Raw genomic sequence first — 20,289 nt, forward strand, 5'->3', positions numbered from 1 at the left:
TTTCACTAACAGTATTCAGTGTCCAATGCTATCTCCTAGTCCACAGAGCCAACCATCACGTCACAGAAGACAAACAGGTTGGTCAGGCATAATTTGTCCTTAGTAAATCCATGTAGTCTTCTTGGAACTGATATACATCTCTTACTCTCTATACATCAAGAAATTGCTTCCAGGAGGGTTTGCATCATAATTTGCCTGGAGATTGGAGTGAATCTTACCAGATTGTAGTTTTCCATATTCTCCTTACCATTTTGGAGAGCAAATATGAGGGTAACTAAGGATAATCCATATTCAAACACATCCTCTGCACTAGTTTTACAAATCAAGTGCTTAAGAATTTTAAGACAAAATAAAACTCAGTGTTGTGACCACAAAGAAACTTCCAGCATAGTTGCTTCTTTCTGAAGGAACCTTACTTCTTGAAGAGAATTACCTGGTAAAAGTCTTCTATGAAATCTGCATGCAGCAGTCATTGCAGAAACAGTATTTGCAAAAGGAACCAGCATCTGGACTTTCTGGTCCTCTATGAACACTCCTATTAAGTATGAAGTGTTTCATATACATTTCTTTTTACTCTTCAAGGGCTATTGGATCTTCAGGTCTTTTCTGCAGCACAGCTTGTTCAGGCAGAAATGAAAATTTCATGTTGCCTTTGAAACACTGTCATTGAATTGTTAAGGCACTCCAAAAAATGCCAAGTGATGTTGGTTTTGACCTCTAGACTGAAGAGGCTTTAGGGCCCCATCTTTAGTGTTCTGAGCCAATATACAGGCAGCTGCCAGATGAGAGGTAATGTTCCACCTACAAATACTTCACGTTTTGTGAAAAGCAAAATTCTGTCAGGATGTGTTAAGATCTCTAAGGAATCAGACGTTCAGTCATGTCAAGATGGCTTTAGTTTGGGTATTTTAAATGTCGTGGACAACTTTGCAGGTAAAAATACAAGTACTTATGCTAATGTTTCAAGAGATTAAGGATGTTTTTGAGGCTCTTATGCTATGACTTAGGTGCTTGAATCCTCTCTGAAGTACGTTCTCTTGCAGATAGGGGGCTGTGTTTTTATGAGGTGTTTTCCTTTAGTAGTGGCTTTTCTGAAGCCAGAAGTATGTTTTGCAGTAACCCATTCAATTGGAAGGTCTCCCTAGTTTGATCTCTGCCCTCTTAACTATACAATTTCTGTCTAGGAGTCTCTAAGTTCTCTTTTTGAATTTTACAGGATGAACTGAAGATTTTATATCAAGCCAGGTTGATTCCCTAGCCTTTGTATGCATTAAACATTGTCAAATGGAAACTTGTAAACATTGTTTAGAACTGTCTGATTGCTAACACACATTTAATTTGTACCTGTGTCATTATGCTTTCTTGGAACTCATTTGGTTGGCAAAGGATTGTTTAACATGTTGATTTGAAATCCTCCAGTTCCCAAGTGGAAAGTGGATTATTAGTAATTTACTGGAATCAGAGGAGTGGTTAGGCCCTTAAAGCAATTTTTTTTGGGAGGAAACTAGAACTTCTTTATTACTTTTCCAAAAGAACATGTGTCAAAATTACATGTTTCTGAACAATCTAGAGCTAACAGAGCTAAATAATTTTTTTGTCCTCCTGGTGCAGTCAGTGCAGATTGAATATGGTATATAGCAGGGAGGAGCTTGTTGTTCCCCATATAAATGAGTGGTTTGGCTTAGGGGTGTAATGTTTGCAATGTGTACTAACACAAATAGCTCGTAAGTCTGCATGCTTTCTGGTATAGGCCTTTTTTCATGAACCAAGAGAGGGCAGGCATCAATGTTGTCTCCTCTCTATAGCTTTACATTCCTCCCCTCCACTCTCTGCCTTATGGAAAAAGACCTTTCCATAACCCAGGCTCAGCTAAAGGCAGTTTGCAATGGGTAGTTTGCTGCTCATATTTACAGTCTGGGCTTGTTCATACATTGTTTTTTTCTGCTTTGGTATCTTTAGCATTGGATTAAGACTTTTACCTACCTTGGGCTGTCTTTTAGTCTCTTCAGTGGACAAAGTGCTGTCAGACCTTTGTAAGATTTTTTTCTAGCCTCCCATTTGTCCTGGTTCTGGCCAGGACAGGGTTAATATTTGCAGTAACCAAGAGGGGGCATGGCTAGTTCCCAGAAGTTATTCTTTACCACCTTATGCCATTTTCTGGGGACAGGGGAAGGGATCTTGTACAGTGGGGGTATTGTGATGGTGGTTCTGGTATTACCAGGGGGTGTGGTGAGCAATTGTGTCAACTGTTCACCTCTTTCTTGTACACTGTTATTAGTATTGCTGCTGTTACTGTGCTTTCTTATTTAATTGCTGTTTCCAGTAAATTTTTCCTATCTCAGCCTGTGATTTTTATGTTTCATGCCTCCGATTCTCTTCTCCAGCCATCCACTTCATGGAAGAGCAGTGGGCAATGAATGAGGGGTGCATGATTTGGAGGGTTTCACTGGGGACACTAAATTGGGGAATGCCTTTATTAAACCGTGACACCATTTCACTTTGAGATGTGATACTGAAGTGAATAATATTTCATTGTGTCACGTTGCTGCCTCGATGGCCTCTGCTTGTGCAGTGTTGAGCTCTGCTTGCTCATTCAAGTGATCTCCTTAATGAAGCTGGAAACTTCTACTTTGCGCCAAAGTAATGAAAAGTCTGCTTGTTGGCAGACTTCTTTGCATTGTGTACTATTCAGATTTCTGCTGCTCCCTCCTACCCTGGTTTCCTCCTACCCCTCATGTCACCATAATTATTTCCCTTCCAAGGTCTACTTGGAATTGCACAATCTAAGCTGAGTTGAATGGAAGCCACAAGGATCATCCAGTCTGACTCCTGGCCCTGCACTGGACCATCCCCAAGAGTCACACCATGTGCCTGAGAGCATTGTCCAAACGCTCTGTCTTGAGCTCTGTCAGACTGTGACCACTGCCCTGGGGAGCCTGTTCCAGTGCCCAAACACCCTCTGGACAAAAAACCTTTTTCTGATATCCAACCCAAACCTCCCCTGACACAATGCCAGGTCGTTCCCTCAGTTCTCTCCCTGGTCACCACAGAGAAGCGATCAGTGTCTGCCCTTTCTCTTCCCTGAGGAAGTTCTAGACTGTGATGAGGATGCTTTTCATGGTGGCATTACCATTGTGTTGATCCACATCAGTTTCAGTTGCTGTTTCTAAAATACTGTAGAAACCTGATGCTAAATTTAGTCAAGATATAATTGGAATTAAATTTTCTCTTAATTGATTTTGAATTAGAACACCTCCCAGGGTCATCTGAATTAGTCTATGGTGTTTACATGGTCTTTCTTTTCAAATTGAATTTTTTTGTCTTCCTGTTTCTCCATAACCTAGCTAGTATTTTGCAAGTAAGGTAATTTTCTAGACATTTGGGAGAACTGTCTAGTGTATGATAACTTGTTGTTAAGTGACCTGTTTTTCTCACACTCTCTTAAGGTGTGAGCTACTTTTTCTTTTTTCTTTGTTAGAGACATTTGCTATTATAAAGTCTTTGAAACTGCGTGGAAAAGCCTCTAATCAGTGCTTCCTTTTAATGATCTCTTAACTTTTGATACCACGTTTGTAACCTGAACTTTGTCAGGTCTCTGTAAACCTGCATTTCAGATGGGAACAAAATGGGCTTCTGCATTAGAAACAGTTAACTTGAATATATATTTGGGGAATGCCTTCTGTGGTAATTCCCATGACTGTTTTCCCTTGCATGTTTGTAAGGATGTCGTTATCCAGCCTTAGTGAATGGAGCACTGCATTTCCCTCACTGACCTACTTCTTTTCAAAGAGGGTAGGATAGGTAGGGAGACGTTGCTGCGCAGGGTTCATGGTTATGTATGAAGGATCTCTGTCCTTCATTGTAGAATTTATGCCAAATTCTTTGCCATGACCTTCTTTGTTCTCCCTCATGATAAAGCTGTTCATTATTAGCAGAACTGCCTTAAAACAATTGGTATTTCTCCCAGTACGAGAAATGGTCTAACTTCTGCCTTTCTGAATATGGGACTGACAGGAAATACTGTCAAGTATTGGATCACTGTCAAGTATTGTTGGGTTTTTGGGGTTTTTTAATTGATGTGTCTGCATGTTATTATGTTTTATCTAGGTTAGAAATGTAATGAGAAGCATATTGACATGTATTAGCTAGGCAGATGTCAGAGGAAAATGCTATTAAGTTTGAAATATTTTTTGTGAAGTGTCATTATAGCTTGCAAATATTTCCTTGAGAAGAAAATTTTCATGGGGACAATTCTGTAGCTGACATCTTGTATCTGTTTATTCCCTCCCTTCATGCTTTTAATTTAGCTTGTTTTAACTCCACTGCAACGACTGTGATTCTGTAAGATCACTTTTTCATCCAGTTTTACAATTTGGTAAGTAAGTAAGTGAATACTCAGTGCTTTCAGTTTAGCAGAAATATAAAACTCACCAGCACTTTCTGACAGGGTGATACAGCACTCTTACGATGTGGATTGGGACAGGGTTTTTTTGCAAATTGCTTGCCTTTAAAAGTATTTTTAAAAAATTAACATTCTCAGTGTCAGTTAAAGATATTTATGTACTTGTACAGCGGATACTGTTGCAGTATGTGAACTAGTGTCCTGTAGTGATAAATTCAATCAGTACGGGTGTGAGTCACTATAAAACCAAGAAATGTATGTATTTTAAATTTCATTCTATGTTTTTGTTTTAGAAATGGATGTTAATCTGAATGAGATAGTATTTTCTTTTTTTTTTTTTTTTCAATTTTGTGACTATGGATTATTTGCAATCAAGGACTAATAAATTCAGCTTTTGGCAGGTGGGAATTGACAGTTCACTTTGCATGTAAGAAAGAAAGAAAGGGAAAAGTGAAAACAGTCTTCAGCTCCCTTGTGGTTTGCCTGAACTGATAATAGCATGCTCTGACATAGAGATTTGATTGAAAGAAGTGTATATAGGGTGCTGTTTTCTTTGCATAGCAGCTGTGATTTAAGAATTTCCCCCTCATATTTCCAGTGTTTTATGTTGAAGCTTTTTGTTTCAGACATTAAAAAGCACATGTAGGTCAAGTAAAGAAGTGTTTGCCAGTACGAACTCTGTGCTAAGCATTCTGGGAGACTGCTTTCTTGCAGCAGATGAGGATTCTTTGTGGCTGGCAGCAGAAACTGCAGCAGTATCTTTGCAGTTTCCTTTCATCTTTGATTATGTTCTAAGGATCTCTGAATACAGGAGCTCTTTCCATAACCCCTTGGAATATCTTTTCATCTCTCTGGTGGAGTGCAGCACATGCTGAAAGCCTCCTACCTTCTACAGCTGAGGTATCCTTTGCTTCTCATCGCCCTCTGATTTTTTGTCTTCAGCGGCTGGATTTTTGGCAGTATTTGGCTTAAGCAAATAGGATTACATTTCAGCAGCTGATGGTTTCTAGTCGAGGAAGATACTAAATGTGGGACATAATGAGGATTGTACAAAGAAATATTTCTGCAAAGCACAGGAAAATTACTCGAGTCGAGCAACGGAAGAAGACATTCTGCAAATGCAATCAGGGCTGCTAGAAATGCAAAATTCAACAGATTGGGAATGGGTTGCACGACAAGTGTGATTCTGTTTAAAGGCATTCGTACAGTTTTTGAGAGAAACTGTGGTTATATATGCAAACAGCAAGGGGAAAACAATGCCCTTGAATACACAGCATTCAGCTTGCCAGATGAAGATTCAGAAATATTGATTCATTCATTCCTGGTAAATAAAAACTTGTTTCATTAATAATTTTATCTTCTAATTGAAAGCTAAACTAAAACCAGAATAGCATGTTTATTTAACATCTGCTATGTACAGACAGGGATGTATGTCTTGTCCTGATATTGTAGGATGTTTGTGCATGTATGTGGCATGTTATGTATGTGTGCATGCAGCTGTAATGTTAAAGCTTAAGATTCATATTCCTTCTATCATTTAGATTTGTATTGATAGCTCTGAAGAGTTTCTACTCTGTAATTGTTGTAGAAGATTGTCTGCTCTTAGATCTTTCTAAACATACTCTTGGAATGTATTTGGCACTTGGACTGAGGAACAAGTGATTGTTATGTTATTTGAAAAAACTGAGGAAGGCATTGTTGAGGAAACAGTAACCCAGCATTTAAGGTTTATTTTTTTTCTTATGGATTTGAGTGTTTTTTTTTCCTCTGAAATGGTTTAACTGTTCTATTTCTGTTTAACTTCCTGAAAGGGATAAAGGAGCATTCTAGAAGGAAAAAAAAATTGTTAAAGGTAGCAATAAGTGTTTCCTGAACCTGCTTTGCTCTGAAAAGCTTTCTAGGTGTTTCCTCATATATAGAAACCAGGCTTTAAAGTGAGACTGTGGTCTTTGTACCCCCCAGGTTCATGACGTGTTCGTGCGTCAGGTGTATTACATTTAAGCTTGAGGGGGTGGAATTGCAAGAGCTAACTAGTGTGCTTAGCTTGCTTCGCAATTGGGCTAGTCAAGGATTTTAACATTAATGCAAACCAATTTGAGTTTACTTGCTAATTGCTTTGTCACTGTCTCAGTAGTTGGAATGAGAGGGGCGTGGTACACTGAAATAGCTGGACAGATTTTGAGCTTGTTATCTGGCTGGCATACCCATGCTGTGCAACTGCAGCCCTGGAAAGTCTTTAGAAATTTCATAAAGCTTTTGTTGCCTTTGTGCTGTTCAGGTCCTTTTTTTGCTGAACTGAAATTTAAGGGAAAAAAAAAGGTGCGTGAATCAATCTATATACACGTGTGTGTATGTATGCACACATGTATGTATATTTTTATTCATGGATACACAAGCTTCTAGGAGAAAACACAGAATAATCTGAACTGTCTTCAGATGCTTTAAATAACTCATAGGATGTATATTATCCTTCATGATAGCATTGCATTTGCTTAATATAGTTTGATATTACAAATAAAATGGCTTCCTCTGGGTATTAGAAGCCTTTTTACACTGTTAGCCATTTTTAAGTTAGCCTCATAAAGAATATTGTTAGAAATTTGTTAAATTCTGTGTAATGAGTACTTGCAAATACTTTGGTGACCCATTGAATTTAAGACCTAACACCCTTACTGGCCTGGAATTCTACAGATAGTTAGGTGGCTGAATGAAGAAATACTTTTTTTTTAATATAATATGACTTACTGCAACTTGGAGTATGCAGTGAAATGTTTTTGTATGTATTTTTTCTTTGTTTCACACGGTACTGTTCCAGCAATAATTTCTCTTTAATTTCATCCTACAGAATTGGTACCAACTGGCAAGATTAAACACAAAATGTGCTTAATCTGCCATTTACAACTGAAGTTCTACATCTGTCTCTTTGGGGGATGGATTTTTTCCAACTCCAAAATGTCTAGATTCTTTTAAATAATAGCATTATTTTTTTGAATTTTCCAGTATGGCTTTATTAGCTTGGTTAAACTGGAAATGGTGGATTAATAGAAGATGTTTTCTGGGGAAAAATACCTGAATGTTAGTATGGAGGAGTGTGTGGAATCAAGGAGTCAGAATGACTTCCTGGTCATTGTAATGGACCAGCGTAGTCCAGACAAATAAAAGTCAGGGTTTTACAAGAAAAATCCGGGAACCTTTGTTTAAAGGTCATGCTCTTATAATCAGAGCTGGCACTGGCTATTGCTTTCTTAGGTGTTGTCTGAGGCTGGGGAGCAGTTGCTGCAGATTTAGCCCTGAAGCCTGGGAAGTGGGATTGTGAGAAGGATGGGAAGGAGGGGGAAGATACTGCAATCCTGGCAACAGTGACAAGTGATTTTATGGAACTCCTAGGAGTATATAGGACTTGTATTTCTTAAATTACATAATGTCTGTATGCTTTGCTATGAAAACTAGCTTGTCTAGCTCTTTCCCTTCCAAAGTGGTGGCTTTCAGGGGGGGAAATTGTGTTACTCCTCATCAAGAAGCTGTGCATGGAGGTGAAGGCTCCAGTAATCTCATCTCTGAAGAGAACCTGTACGGCCAAGAACAAGAATGACACCAGAAGCAGTGTCACTTGTTTGTGTTGTTTTTTATTTTGGTGATTGTTGCAACAGATGCAAGTGGGTGTGTGGTTTCACCTCTTTGTCTGCGCTGTAACATATCTGAGCTGCAATGCCTTAGCTTAGCCTATTGGGATGTACCTCCTATCACGTCTGCTTAGCCACTTTGGATCAAATATCTCCTGATACAGAGCTATTGTCAAAACACCAGTGAGTTTCAGGGAGTCCTTTCATTTAACAACACATTGATCCTCTTGTAAAATCAGTGTTGAAAACCTGAAAATTTCCAGGTTTTCCAGGTTGAAAACCTGAAAATTTCCAGGTTTTCAACACTGAAAAGGAAACTCTCAGGGAAGTAGCTCCACTTGAAGGAAAAATCACCTCCTCTGAGGAGAAAGTAAGGAGAAAAAAGCAGTTGATTTAGCGTATGTTTTTCTTATTTACCCTTTAACCCCGATGTCAGGGGGTTAAATCTAAAATCTAGTTAAATCTAATTACATTTTTATCTTAAGAAGACTTGCTCTTTTGATTGCTTGAAGGAAAGATAAAGTGAAGCCCATGTGAGAATGTGTTCTCAGGAGTACAGTTTATTTCTGTCCATCTCATGTCATTCAAACTTGCAATGAAAATGGTGTAGCTTAGCTTCAGGCATATTTCTAACCTATCACTTTGTATTGCTAGAACACGGGATCTTGTAGGGTCTTTAGGTCCACATGGATATGGATCTTTATTTAAAAAAAAGATGATAAATTTAGTTTGAGATGCTGTTGAAAGTTGCACCAAAATTAATGAAAATATATTTTCCCCGAATGCCCATCTTGGGCATATTTCTTCTTGGCAAATGTTGAGAAAACATTTTAATGTGCTTAATTTTGTAGTAACTTGAAGGATATAGTTTCAGAATACCAGCTTGAATGCTTATTTACTTTACTTAATTTGTCTCAATTTTCTTGTGATTTTAAAAAAATTAATCTTCAGAACAATATTGCATGTTATTTCTTTTTATATTCAAATTCTTTTTTTGTTTGCTTGGTTTTTTGGTTTTGGGTTTTTTTGTTATCACTGTATAAGCAAACATTACCTCAGAGTTGAATGTTAGTGTACAAGTTAGGTCCTAAACAGCTAGGATGTTGTTGGGTGGGTGATAAAGGTGGAAAATGAGCAAGGGTAAATTATGTGGTGATAACAGAACTAGCAAAATTTAAAAAGTTTGAGGCTTGCTAACAAGCCTCTTGAAGTGTTCAGGGATGGAAGAAGCTGGGGTGAGTGGCTACCAGCACCTATGGAAGAGCTAGAAAATTCCGAAGTGAGACAGACTGCGCTGAAGGACATTAACTTTTTTTTACATATTTGTCTGAAGATTGCAGAAAACAAATCCTTTTTTTTCCATGCTTGAAATGCTTTCTGCTCAGTTTGCTTCTAATGGCCTATCCAGCGCTGGCATTTCTCACATTAAGCTTTAGAACCTTGTAGTTTGGTAAACATACTTAAGTTAGCATGATGGCTGTAGCTTGTGCAAGATGGGGTCTAATAATTTTAAGTAGTCTTTAAATTTGTTATGTCTGGTGTTGAAAATATCTCTTACTTAAATTGCTCTTACACAATTTCTGAAAAGAAATGTGGGGCATTTTGAAATAGTACATGTACAGCTTTTAATAGGGTCAATTTAGGTGTTGGCTGGAAACTGAACCTGCTACATTTTAGTAGCTGCAGTGTCTTAGTCTGTGTCACCAGTTGACTTGACAGCAGCATCGTCATTAGGTGTTCCTGAGTTTTTTGGTGACTGCTTTTCCTGTGCTGCTCATGAGTCATCTGGTTTATTAATAAACTGTGACATCTTTTAAGATACACCAAAGTCTGGGCATGTGGGAAGATTGACTTATGACAGCAGTGAGCTACATCATTCTGGAAATAATTCCACCGGAGACACTCAAGTTGCAGATATTTTGATTTCAAAATAAACTATATATGTATAATTTTTTTAAAAGATTCTCCTCAATTTAATATGTGTTGCGTTTTAAATAAAATTTAAAGCCTTCATTTAAATGAACAGCTTATATTAAGGTGTGTTCTTGCTGTCTGAATTTGCAAATTAATATCAACTTGTTTATATGAGGTAGAAAGGTTTAGAAGAAATAAAGTAGAAATATATAAAAGGAAAGAGTTCTGAGGAAGTAATTGTGCTGAGTAAGTGGAAGTTGTTTTATTTTAATATGCTCAAAAAGCTTATGCAGCAATCCTGTAATGGTGTGGAGACAATTTGTACGAGTTAGTCTGTTGTTGCACTCTCATAACTTGCTTCAACTTGTAACTGTATTACGAGTGGCTTTTATTCATCAGCAAGGGGAGCATTAGGCCTCTTAATGAGGAAGAAACAGATATGTATGAGTACAGCATCTAACTGTGGCATGGGGTTTTTCATGGGTCACTTGAATTAGAGCGCTTCTTTTATCTCCTTTCATCTTACTGCTCTGGCTGAATAAAAAACCTGGCATCTGATGTGCTGACTTGTAGTTTTGGCTGTCTCCTGGTGGTTTCTGTAGACTTCTTTTGACCTTTCATTAGATTCCTTTGGGAAGAATGCTCGAATGTCCATTTCCTCATATCCCTCTGCCCTCTCAGCAGGGGAAATTGCAGCACATATTCACCAAGTGTGTAGTACCTACATCAAATACACGTCTTTGAAAGATGCATTGAGAGGACTATCAGAAACAGGCTGGCAAGCACTCAGTGCACTGGCATGCAGAAGATAAGATTAAGCATTTTATCTTCAGGAAAAAAAAATCTTCAGGCTTGGGGATAAAATCAGGGTAGTTGGTCAAGTCTACATGAATAATCTATTATTGTTAATTCTACATGAATAATCTATTATTGTTAATCCATGACAATATATGTTGAACTAGCACAGAAAGATAGCCAACCCAAATATATGGCACTAGTTTACATCCAGGTGGAAAACATGTTCTTCCTGAATGTAGCAGAGGGGTATCTTGTGATACCCCTGAAAGAAGTCAAAATGTGTGGAGCTAAAAAAACCCCAAAGAACAACACAACCCCATCAAACAAAAAAAAAACAACAAAAAACCAAAAACAAATGAACAAAAAACCCCAAACCAAACCAAAACAAAAAAACCAAACCAAAGCAAAAAAACCAACCCACCCCCCAAAAAAATTTTTAAAAAGTGCCTAAACCACCCTAAAAACCCCATTAAAAAACCTCTTAAAACCTCCCTATAAAGTTGTACATGGATTTAAGGAATGAGAAGACCTCTGTGGTGGAGAAGCTGCACAGGTGGGGCTTTTAAGACTAGAGTCTGGACTTCGTGAGCATATGGAAAGGAGTTCACATCTCTGCTCCTCTTTCTCAATTAATACTTCTATGCACTTGCCTTAGCAACAGCCTGAATGCTCATTTAACTCATCTATAGATGTAGGTACCTGTCACTGTCATATTTTCTGGAAAAATCCCTTGCCCAGGATTTCTCTCCTGGGAAGCTGAGAAGCCTCAGAGAAAAAGGAAAACAATATTATCTCATTTGCTTCTCCTGTGTTTTGTTGCTTGGAAATGTGGTTTGGAGATTGTTTATCCAACAGGTGGTTTCATGTGAATTGTTTTTACTTATTGGCCAATCACAGCCAAGCTGTGTCGGAGAGAGTCACGAGTTTCTTGCTAGTATCTTTTCGCCTTCTGTCTGTATCCTTTCTGTATTCTTTAGTATAGTTTAATATAGTTTAGTATAGCTTTCTATAATAGAATATAGATCATAAAATAATAAATTAGTCTTCTAAGAATGTGGAGTCAGATTCATCATTTTGTCACCTTCGTTGGGGGTCTCAGGAAATGCAAGAGATACCCTATTCTGTCATGAAATTAAATGCATCTAGAGTCCATCATAGAATCATGGAATCCTTTGGTTTGGAAGGGACACCTTCCCCTAGAGGTTGTTTGGAGGCCCATCAAACCTGGCATTGGACACCTCCAGGCACCTTCCAACATCTCCCTTCCCCCCCATCCTCAAGCTTGCTTGGCGCAGAACTACTGCCATTTGACAGATCTTCAGACTTGGGGGTTTGATCCACTTCTTGTGTGCCTGTTCTGTCCTGTTAGTTTCTGACAGTCATAAGGTCCTATCCAGGTAAGAAAAAAGCCATCTTTAGGGCAATAATGTTCTCACAGTCAGTCTGCCTGTGTATGTCCTCTCTGTAAGGACATATGTCAGTGCAGTTTTAGTCTTGACATCTCCTATTTGTTTGATTTGTTTTCTTTTATTTTTTTCCTCTGGGACATTAAGGAAGTCTGGTTTTGCCTGAAAACAGATTCCTACTAAGATGGTATGAAATTAATTGCACCACAAGTTGATACTTCATAGGTAATGGTATGCAGATATGTGACATGGACAAAAGTTAATCTGTATTTTGTTTAGCTCTGCTGTGATTTTACACTTGTTTTGATTTTTATTTGTCACAGTGTGAGAGTGCCCCAGCTAAGCTACTGTATAATGAGATATGCCATGTCTGTGTTGACAACTTTAGCCAAATTCTTATTCTGTGAAATAAAGCTTTTAAAAAATGCATTGTAGAGAATCACTGTGGATCCAATAAAGACACTCACTGCAAGAATCCTTTAACTGCTACTGAAAGAAAGGGTTTTTTTACTCCAGCTTCTTGAGTGGTACATTGACCTGTACATTGATGTTACTTTTTTTCATTGATGCAACCTGCTCATGATTGAAATCTCTTCTGTGTAGCATCTCTGTCCTGTCCAGGCTACTTAACTCTCTCCCTAAAAATAGTGTTTTGAGAGTAATTTTCCCTGCAATGCAAAATTTGAGATTGCATCATTTATACTGATTTAGAGATACCTCTACAAAGAGTGGTTGTTGTTCTCCCTATTATGAAATAGGCTTATTTCTTGCTTTGCCAAAGAAAGTGAACATGAAAAGTTGCGTAATGTGTAGCACACTCCTATCTGTGTCTTACACATTTTCTTTTCTTATCCCAGTTTCCAATTGAGAATGTTCTCCTTATTGGTGGGACTGCAAATTACACATTTGCAGTGTTTGTCATAGAAGGAGTCTTCCTGAATTTTCTGTTTCATCTGAGTGTAGCAGGGATGGTAGGGAATTGGCAGGTGAATTGCGTGCTGCATTCCATCTGCTATCAGCCTTTTTCTTGAACTCGTAAATATGTTCTTCCAGGGAAGCACTTATGTGTTGGTCACTTATGAAACTTGGCAGCATTAAGATATGTATAGCTGCAACACTGAATCTTCCACTGACTTGTGAAATGTTAGCCTTGGATACAGCTGCAAGGCAGGCTGCCAGGTGTGGGAGGGCAGTGCTGGAATATCTTGTACTAACACAGATGAGAGCAAGAAGTACTGGCTTTTTAATGGTCCTTGTTACACTGCTAAGGTGGGTCCATACTTTCAGTTGTGCTTCTGCCTTAAAAATCCAGCCCAAACCAAAAACCAACCAACCAAAAAAAAACCCAACCCTCAAAGCCCTAGCAAAATAAAGCATCAACTCCCCTCCAGTTATCCGTCCTTCTCATTTTTGAATTTTTTTTTAAGAGATGCTGTGAGTTGCCAGGAAATTTAGAGACACAAAGTGGAGAGTGTAGCCACAGAGCAGAGAACAGGTGTAGGGTTTTAGCAAATAATATAAAATCCTTCTGTTTTCCCATATACAGGACGTGCAAGCCTATAGTAATATTATTCCTTCTTCTCTTCTTCTCCCCAACTTCTCCCTGCCAACTGTTAGAGGTTAAGGACAGTTCTTTTCCTAGAACAGCTTAGAGAGGAAAGTTTGGTGCCTGTAATTATAGCCAGTAGGTTTAGTGATCTTAATGCAGACTTTAAGTGGGACTTGAAGCAAAAGAAGGGCCATCAAACCAAACTACTCAGATTTTAGACTGTTCCTACATGGAGGTTGGGTAGTCATCTATTCTTCCATTAAAGTTCAAAGGAAGTTCTCATATGCTGCCTGTTCCCTTACCATCACTCACTTTTTATTTTGTGGTATTGTGCATGAACTAAGTTACTGAACTGAAAATTGATTTGAAGGACTCAAATAATTTGTCTTTTGGACAGCAGATTGGCTGGATGAATCACTGGGGTATGCCAGAACTACTGAGAACTTTGTTACATATGTAATTTTGTAATTACTTAGCCTGTTCCTTAGGACTGTATGATGCAAGAAGAGAACCAAATATTTGGCTGTTGGAAGTGTTGTAAAAACTATGGTTGCTAGAAGTGCCATGTGAAGTCCTTCAAGCCACAGTGTTTGTAAAAAGATGAATTGCACTGTTTCCATAATATTGTGAGTTATTTTGCAGATAGTCTCTAGCTAGTAATTTCCTGTAGTTTTGGAAATGCAGTCAGTTTTTGTACAGTGATATTTTTTGTGTATGTGTTATATTCCTGGATATTCTGTTGATCATTGTTGAGGTAACCAACTGACCGATGCAACAAACTGAGTATTTTTTTTGTTACTTTTAAAAAAAATTGCAGTTAAGGAGGTTAAAACTACAGGTCACGTAACAAGATGGTAAAAGTTTCATCATGTCTTAAAGTTCTGGTTTTCATCTTTCACTTTTTGAATTTTACTGTATTATTGGGAAATTGTTTCAATACACTACTTTATTAAAGTAGCTTAAATATTTTGACTGTATGATGCCTGGATAAACAATATCTCTTGGGATTTTGTTTGTTTGGCTTGCATTGATATTTTTGCTGTGGTTTTTTGTTTGTTTGTTTTTCCCCCTAAGTATTTTTACATTAATTAAATTCTTGAGGTAATCACTAAGTCCTCAACAGAAAATAAATGTTGGAAGTACATTTTGGCAGTTAAGGTCTGTTTTATGCAGGATAGAGTTCCAGAGGTACTGCCTCACACTTCTGTTTTTGTTAAATGAAAGAACCTCTTCTAAAGGTATGTCAGTGAATGAAATGCAAGATAGAAATTACATGAGTCATTCATAAGGAAAAATTGCTTCTATATCTTTAAACTGATGTGATTTTCCTGTGATTTAAATTTGAGGTTTTACAACCTCAAACTAAAATCACAGGTTAAAATGTTAGCCTGTTGGCTTTCTTCTTGTCCCTCACCACATTTTGAGAGGAACAAGAAGAATGGCTGGGAAAGAAAATCACATTTATAATGAATTAAAGTAATGCATTGCATTCAGGAGAAGTACCTGACCAGGGTAAAATAATGTTGCCATTTAGAAGAAGAATCCTTTGTTAAATTAAGCAGAAGAAGTACTACTTACAATGTATATATAATTTTAAAATCTTTATTAGTGTTAGTGTTCACAAATGCCTTTTGCTAATAAGGTTGTGCATTTCTGTTTGCAGTTAAGTATAATTGCAGACCATCTCAATGAAACAAATTCCTGTTTGGCAGCTGCATCCTCAAGTAATGGTGTAATTTAGTCTAAGCTGTTTTGTGCTTCCGTTCTCTGAAAACAAAGGGGGCTGGTGCAAAATAAAAAGTGTAACTAAATGTTCTTGAACTATTGTGTACCTTGCTTTACACAGGAAGATCTGTTTTGTAAATTTGACTAAACTGCTGGTTTCCTTCTTAACTCTTTATGAAGCTTCATAAAGTACTGTTTTCTGGAGTTTGGTTTCTCAGTATGAGAGAGGCAGCTTAAAAAGTACATGGATTGAACTTGTATTTCCTAGAGAAAAAGTCAGAAACATAAAAAATCATTATTGTTTGGAATAAAATGTTATTATTTCTTTGTGTCCACTCTTTAGAAATGTAGTTGCATTGTGGACTCAATTTCAGACTTGTTCAGACTGAATTTCACAAGTGTGGGCTGAAGTAGGAGTATGTTACACAAGTGTGGGAGTGGAGAGAAGGGGAAGAGAAAGGGAGATCAACATCTTATGTTAGGTCTGAAGAATAAAAAACTTGTGGCTCAAGTTGTGCCTTCTTAACAATTCTAACAATAAAGGAGGATATTTGTGCTTCTCCACAACTTCATCTTCTTTCTGCAGTTTAAGGTGACTTTCTCTTCTATTAGAGAATAGATAAAAGTTCATGCCAAGTTAAATTTAGGACATGAGTTATATTGAACTGAGATAACTAACTGTCCCAAGAGAACTGAGAACTGAATGAAGGTGGTGGCTTAGTTTCCACAGCTGTCTGGTTCCTTAGTAGACAGAGAGTCTAAAATAAGGATGTGTTTCTCTGGGGAGTTGAATTTTCTCTCAGATGTATTTTTGCTTGGTAAATACAGCTACTGAGGTTTGTGAACTTGGAGGTTGCAACTCATTAGTGTTGGAAAGAAACAAAGGGAAAACCAGAATATTCCTCTCAAAACCTGGAGAAAACTGCTCATCACCATTCACTTTTTTTTTTTTCCCCCAGGAGGAATTTAGCTAAAACTACTCTGTGGGGAAGTTGGAGTAGTCAAACCTTAAAAATTTCCAAAAATGTCAGCTAGGTTGCATGCAAAATTCCTTTGCAATTGCACAGAAATGATTCCAATAAAATTGCTGCTTCTTACTTTGCCACTGTATGTGTGTGTGCACAGTGGCTGTAAGTACAGGTATGGTAAGAGAGTAGGTTGGGTTAAAAAAGCAAAATGGAGGCATGACTTGTCACCTGCCCGGGGAGGTGGTGGAGTCACCATCCCTGGATGTGTTTAAAAAAAGCCTGGATGTGGCACTTGGTGCCATGGTTTAGTTGAGGTGTTGGGGCATGGGTTGGACTCTATGATCTTCAAGATCTCTTCCAACCTAGTCGTCCTGTGATGGAGTTTATGTTGTAATTAAGGACCAGAATGAAGAGAGCAACTACTGAGCACTGTTTGTAGCCTGGATATCCTGAGGCCAGGAGACACTTCTGCAAGCTGTTCAGCAGACAAGGCTGACACCCTGCAGGGTTCTGTGCTGGCCAAAGGCAGCGAGTGATGGCTGGCTGGCCTTCATGGCTGCAGAAGTGTCTTCTTCCCAAGTGTCTTCTCTCAAAATGTTTGAACATTTTGTTGCATTGTCTTCTCTGTGTTTTTGGATGCTGATCAGTCATGGACACCTACAGTGTTGAAGGGTTCTGAGGAGTGAGGAATGAGCAAAAATAACATGCAATACAGGAGTGAGCTAACTGACTGATGAGAGGAAAGAGGCAGAGGCATCCTGGTAGTTGAAGAGTTAAGTTTTTTGAATTTTATTTTGAATTAGTATCTTTGTAAAGTATGTAAGATTTTTATTGTGAAGGCAATTTGGTATTAAGTGAAACTTTTAATATGGATTTAGCACTAAGATAAAAAGGGTCATGCCCACTCTACCCCCAAAAAAGGGCAGTGTATCTGTTCAGGGAGAATGTCCTTGGGTCGTGGTGGATTGTTGATAGCACCTGAGTAAGTGACATTAATGCAAAAAAAAAATTTAAAAAGCACAATACTTAGGGTTTCATACTTCTGAGAAGATACAGTTGTCAATAAGTGACTAATTCTTACACTAAAAATATTTTTAAATTATTGCAGGCTTGATTTTATACATGCTGTAAAAGACTCAGCCTGTTTTATATAGTATTTTTAGATATGCACATTCTCTTTTGTGTTTGGCTCATAACCTTAAGGCATTAAAATGGATCCACCTTTTTTTTTTTCCTTCCCCAGAGGAGTACAGCGTGTTTAGGGGCTGGCCTTTGTCTGTCATGCATTCCCACCATAACAGATTTAGCAAACTGCAGCTGAGAAGTTAGACTAGTTTGTACTTTGTGCTGCTTGTGCCAGGGAAAAAGCTTTTGTTTTCACTGAATCACTGGCATGTTGATTACTTTGATGCCAAAAAGCATACAGTTTTGCTGCTGTCTGTGTTTTCAATGAAAGAATGCAGGCAAGAACAAACAGAAATCCTAAGAAAGAGCTTTCTGTAGAATCTCCACAGAAGGGCAAGGATGCAGGTCCTTGTGAAGTGCAAGCGGAGAGTCCTGTGGTTGTGCTGGTAAGAATTCTTTAAACAAGCTGTCTCTTCCCTTTAATAATTCCTGTTCTCTCTGTCAGTGAAAAACTTCTTAATCTGGTGCAGATGAGAAGTTCCAGCATTCTTACTTGTGAATAATTTGCATTTAGGATTTAGGTTTGATTCTCTGTGTGTTGTCTGCCTTTTTAATTGATTTTTACTGTTCTAGTTTACCAGATCTTTGGTTCTCTTTGAGTGTGACTTCGGGATTTGATTTTCAGACTAGCTGCTTTTCAGTCTCTTCTATCTAGCATATCTAAACAGCTCTTTGAACCTAGCATGGAAACTGCATATGCTTTAAAACACTTTCTAGCACCTCTGTTTTTAATTGCCCGGCATATCTTCCAATTAATGTATCTTTGAACTCCCTAAAGAGTAACTTAAATGATCAAAGAACCATCTAAATAATTAATGACTACTTCTGTTAAAGTATCTGTCTGTCTGTTAAAGGACTTATTTTTCAATTCTTTCAGTGTAGATTACTGAGAAATTTAAAGTTTTAAAGTAGCTTCCAGTGAAGGAAAAGGGGAATTTTCTGTCTGTGGGGGAAATAATCAGATAAGAACTTTTTTGTCTGAAACACTTCTAGACACTTAGTTCTGTTGAAACTTTAATAGTACAACAAGAGAATGTAGTAAGTGAGCTGCAATGAATCCACCAACTCTCTTCAGAGGAGGATTGGTAAACTAGTACTTACATATGAGTAGAAAGAAGTACTTTGGTAGTTCTTACTAAAATTTCAACTTTAATTAGTGTTATTTCATGCTTAATTGCTGCTGCTGATGGTCCTCTCTTTATTTGTATGCCTGTAGTTGAAGTTAGTGGGATGATCTTCAAATTATAATGTCCCCCCCAAGCCCTAATTGAGCTTCACACTACGTATTTAAGAATTGAACTAAAACATTTTGGCCATCTGCATTAGTAATACTCATCTGTAACTTTTTGGCAATTGCTACTGTGTATAACCAAAAGCTTACATGTGTGCTAGTAAGACAAACTTTCTTTTCCTTGTCACTGTTTTTTTTTTTGGTTTTGTTCTATTCAGAGAGTTGTTAGTAGAATGTGGGGTTTTTTTGGATGGGTGTGTTCCGATTTCTGGTCCAGATTTTCATCAGTACAATATGAGCTAATCTTCTGTGTGCTTTCCTGCCTTTGGAATGTTTAACTTTATTTAGAATTGTTTTTATTCCCCTATGAATACTCAGAGAGGATATTAGTGTTTCTGCAGATACTTGGAGTACTGCAGCTAATCAGCAAGGCATATGTACTTATTTAAGGAAAAAAAAAGTATAAAACAATACTGTGTTTACTTATCACCATTTAAGTACCTCCTTATAATTTTTCAAATACTACTTAATTTAATGTTCATGGAATAGTACACCTCCAGTGTTTGCTCTCATTTTCATTTTTGGATAAAGTGCATGCATTCAACACAAAGGTCAATATTTAAAGGGAAGAACATATAGGTTTTGCATAGGTCACTGTAAAAATGTCTTTACTTTCATTTCAGTTACTAATTTGTTCTTAATCTGTTTACATATATATATGCATAAGTGTATATATAGCATAATTATAGATCCCTTTTGCCTGGGATAGATAAAGTGGTACAAGTAACCTGCAGCAAGTGTGCTGCCAGGCACAAAGCAAAAAGTAAGGTGTAATGTTTCATTTGACATTGACATTTGGGTCCATTTTTATTTCCTTGGGCTGTGATGTTGCAGTAAATTTTTACTGGCACAGTGAAGGTGGGTACCCTGTCATGGGTGCAGTGAGGTAATAACTAAGAGTGACAAAGTTGCTAGTTGCTGTAACAAATTCTAAACAGCAGAACTTCTTGTTTCCTGGGTTAAAAACCTGGGAATCACATTAGATAGCAATCCTCAAAAGAGGCATATGAAACAGTAGGCTTCTTTAGTAGTTTACTAGAGTAACTAACTAGTTACTGTTTACTAGAGTAAACAGTAGGTTTACTCTAGTAATACTTCTCATTTACTATTGTCTAAAATATTTTTTGAGTGTAGATGTATTCCTTTTGTGCAAATATGATGTGATTTGCCTAGCACTCAGATTAAATATTCTTTATAAAGATGAGAAAGAATCAGCTGTCGAAAAGCAACAGGTTTTTTGTGATATTAATTTATGTCATATTAATTTAATTTTTTAATATTTACTGGGACTAGGGGTGTATTGAGGCAGCTGCGTGTCTATCACTGGAAGCATCCCATGTGTTGTTGCAACAATGTTATTTGATTGAGTGCTGTGCTAGAATTAACTTTTCCTGATTAGGTGGGTGGGTTCATGGAAAGAGTCATCTG

The 20,289-nt window shown here is 37.6% G+C and overlaps 1 protein-coding gene across 15 annotated transcripts in view; it reads left to right on the forward strand.

Annotated features, from left to right (window-relative positions):
- Positions 1-20,289, forward strand: part of DOCK9 (dedicator of cytokinesis 9) — a 113,998-nt gene that overhangs the window by 12,462 nt on the left and 81,247 nt on the right. For 4 of the 15 annotated variants that reach the window (XM_039730399.1, XM_039730392.1, XM_039730395.1 and 1 more), the window contains exon 1: positions 5,565-5,726. The exons of 4 other annotated variants lie outside the window; for them this stretch is intronic. In XM_039730399.1, coding sequence (XP_039586333.1) covers positions 5,565-5,726 — 162 coding nt within the window. Of the gene's footprint in view, positions 1-5,144; positions 5,727-17,676; positions 17,957-20,289 lie in introns of those variants that run through there. 7 more of the 15 variants (XM_039730393.1, XM_039730401.1, XM_039730403.1 and 4 more) reach the window with 3 other exon arrangements.

Source organism: Passer montanus, unplaced genomic scaffold, assembly GCF_014805655.1.
Source record: "Passer montanus isolate IOZ18808 unplaced genomic scaffold, ASM1480565v1 scaffold72, whole genome shotgun sequence".
Taxonomy (NCBI): domain Eukaryota; kingdom Metazoa; phylum Chordata; class Aves; order Passeriformes; family Passeridae; genus Passer; species Passer montanus.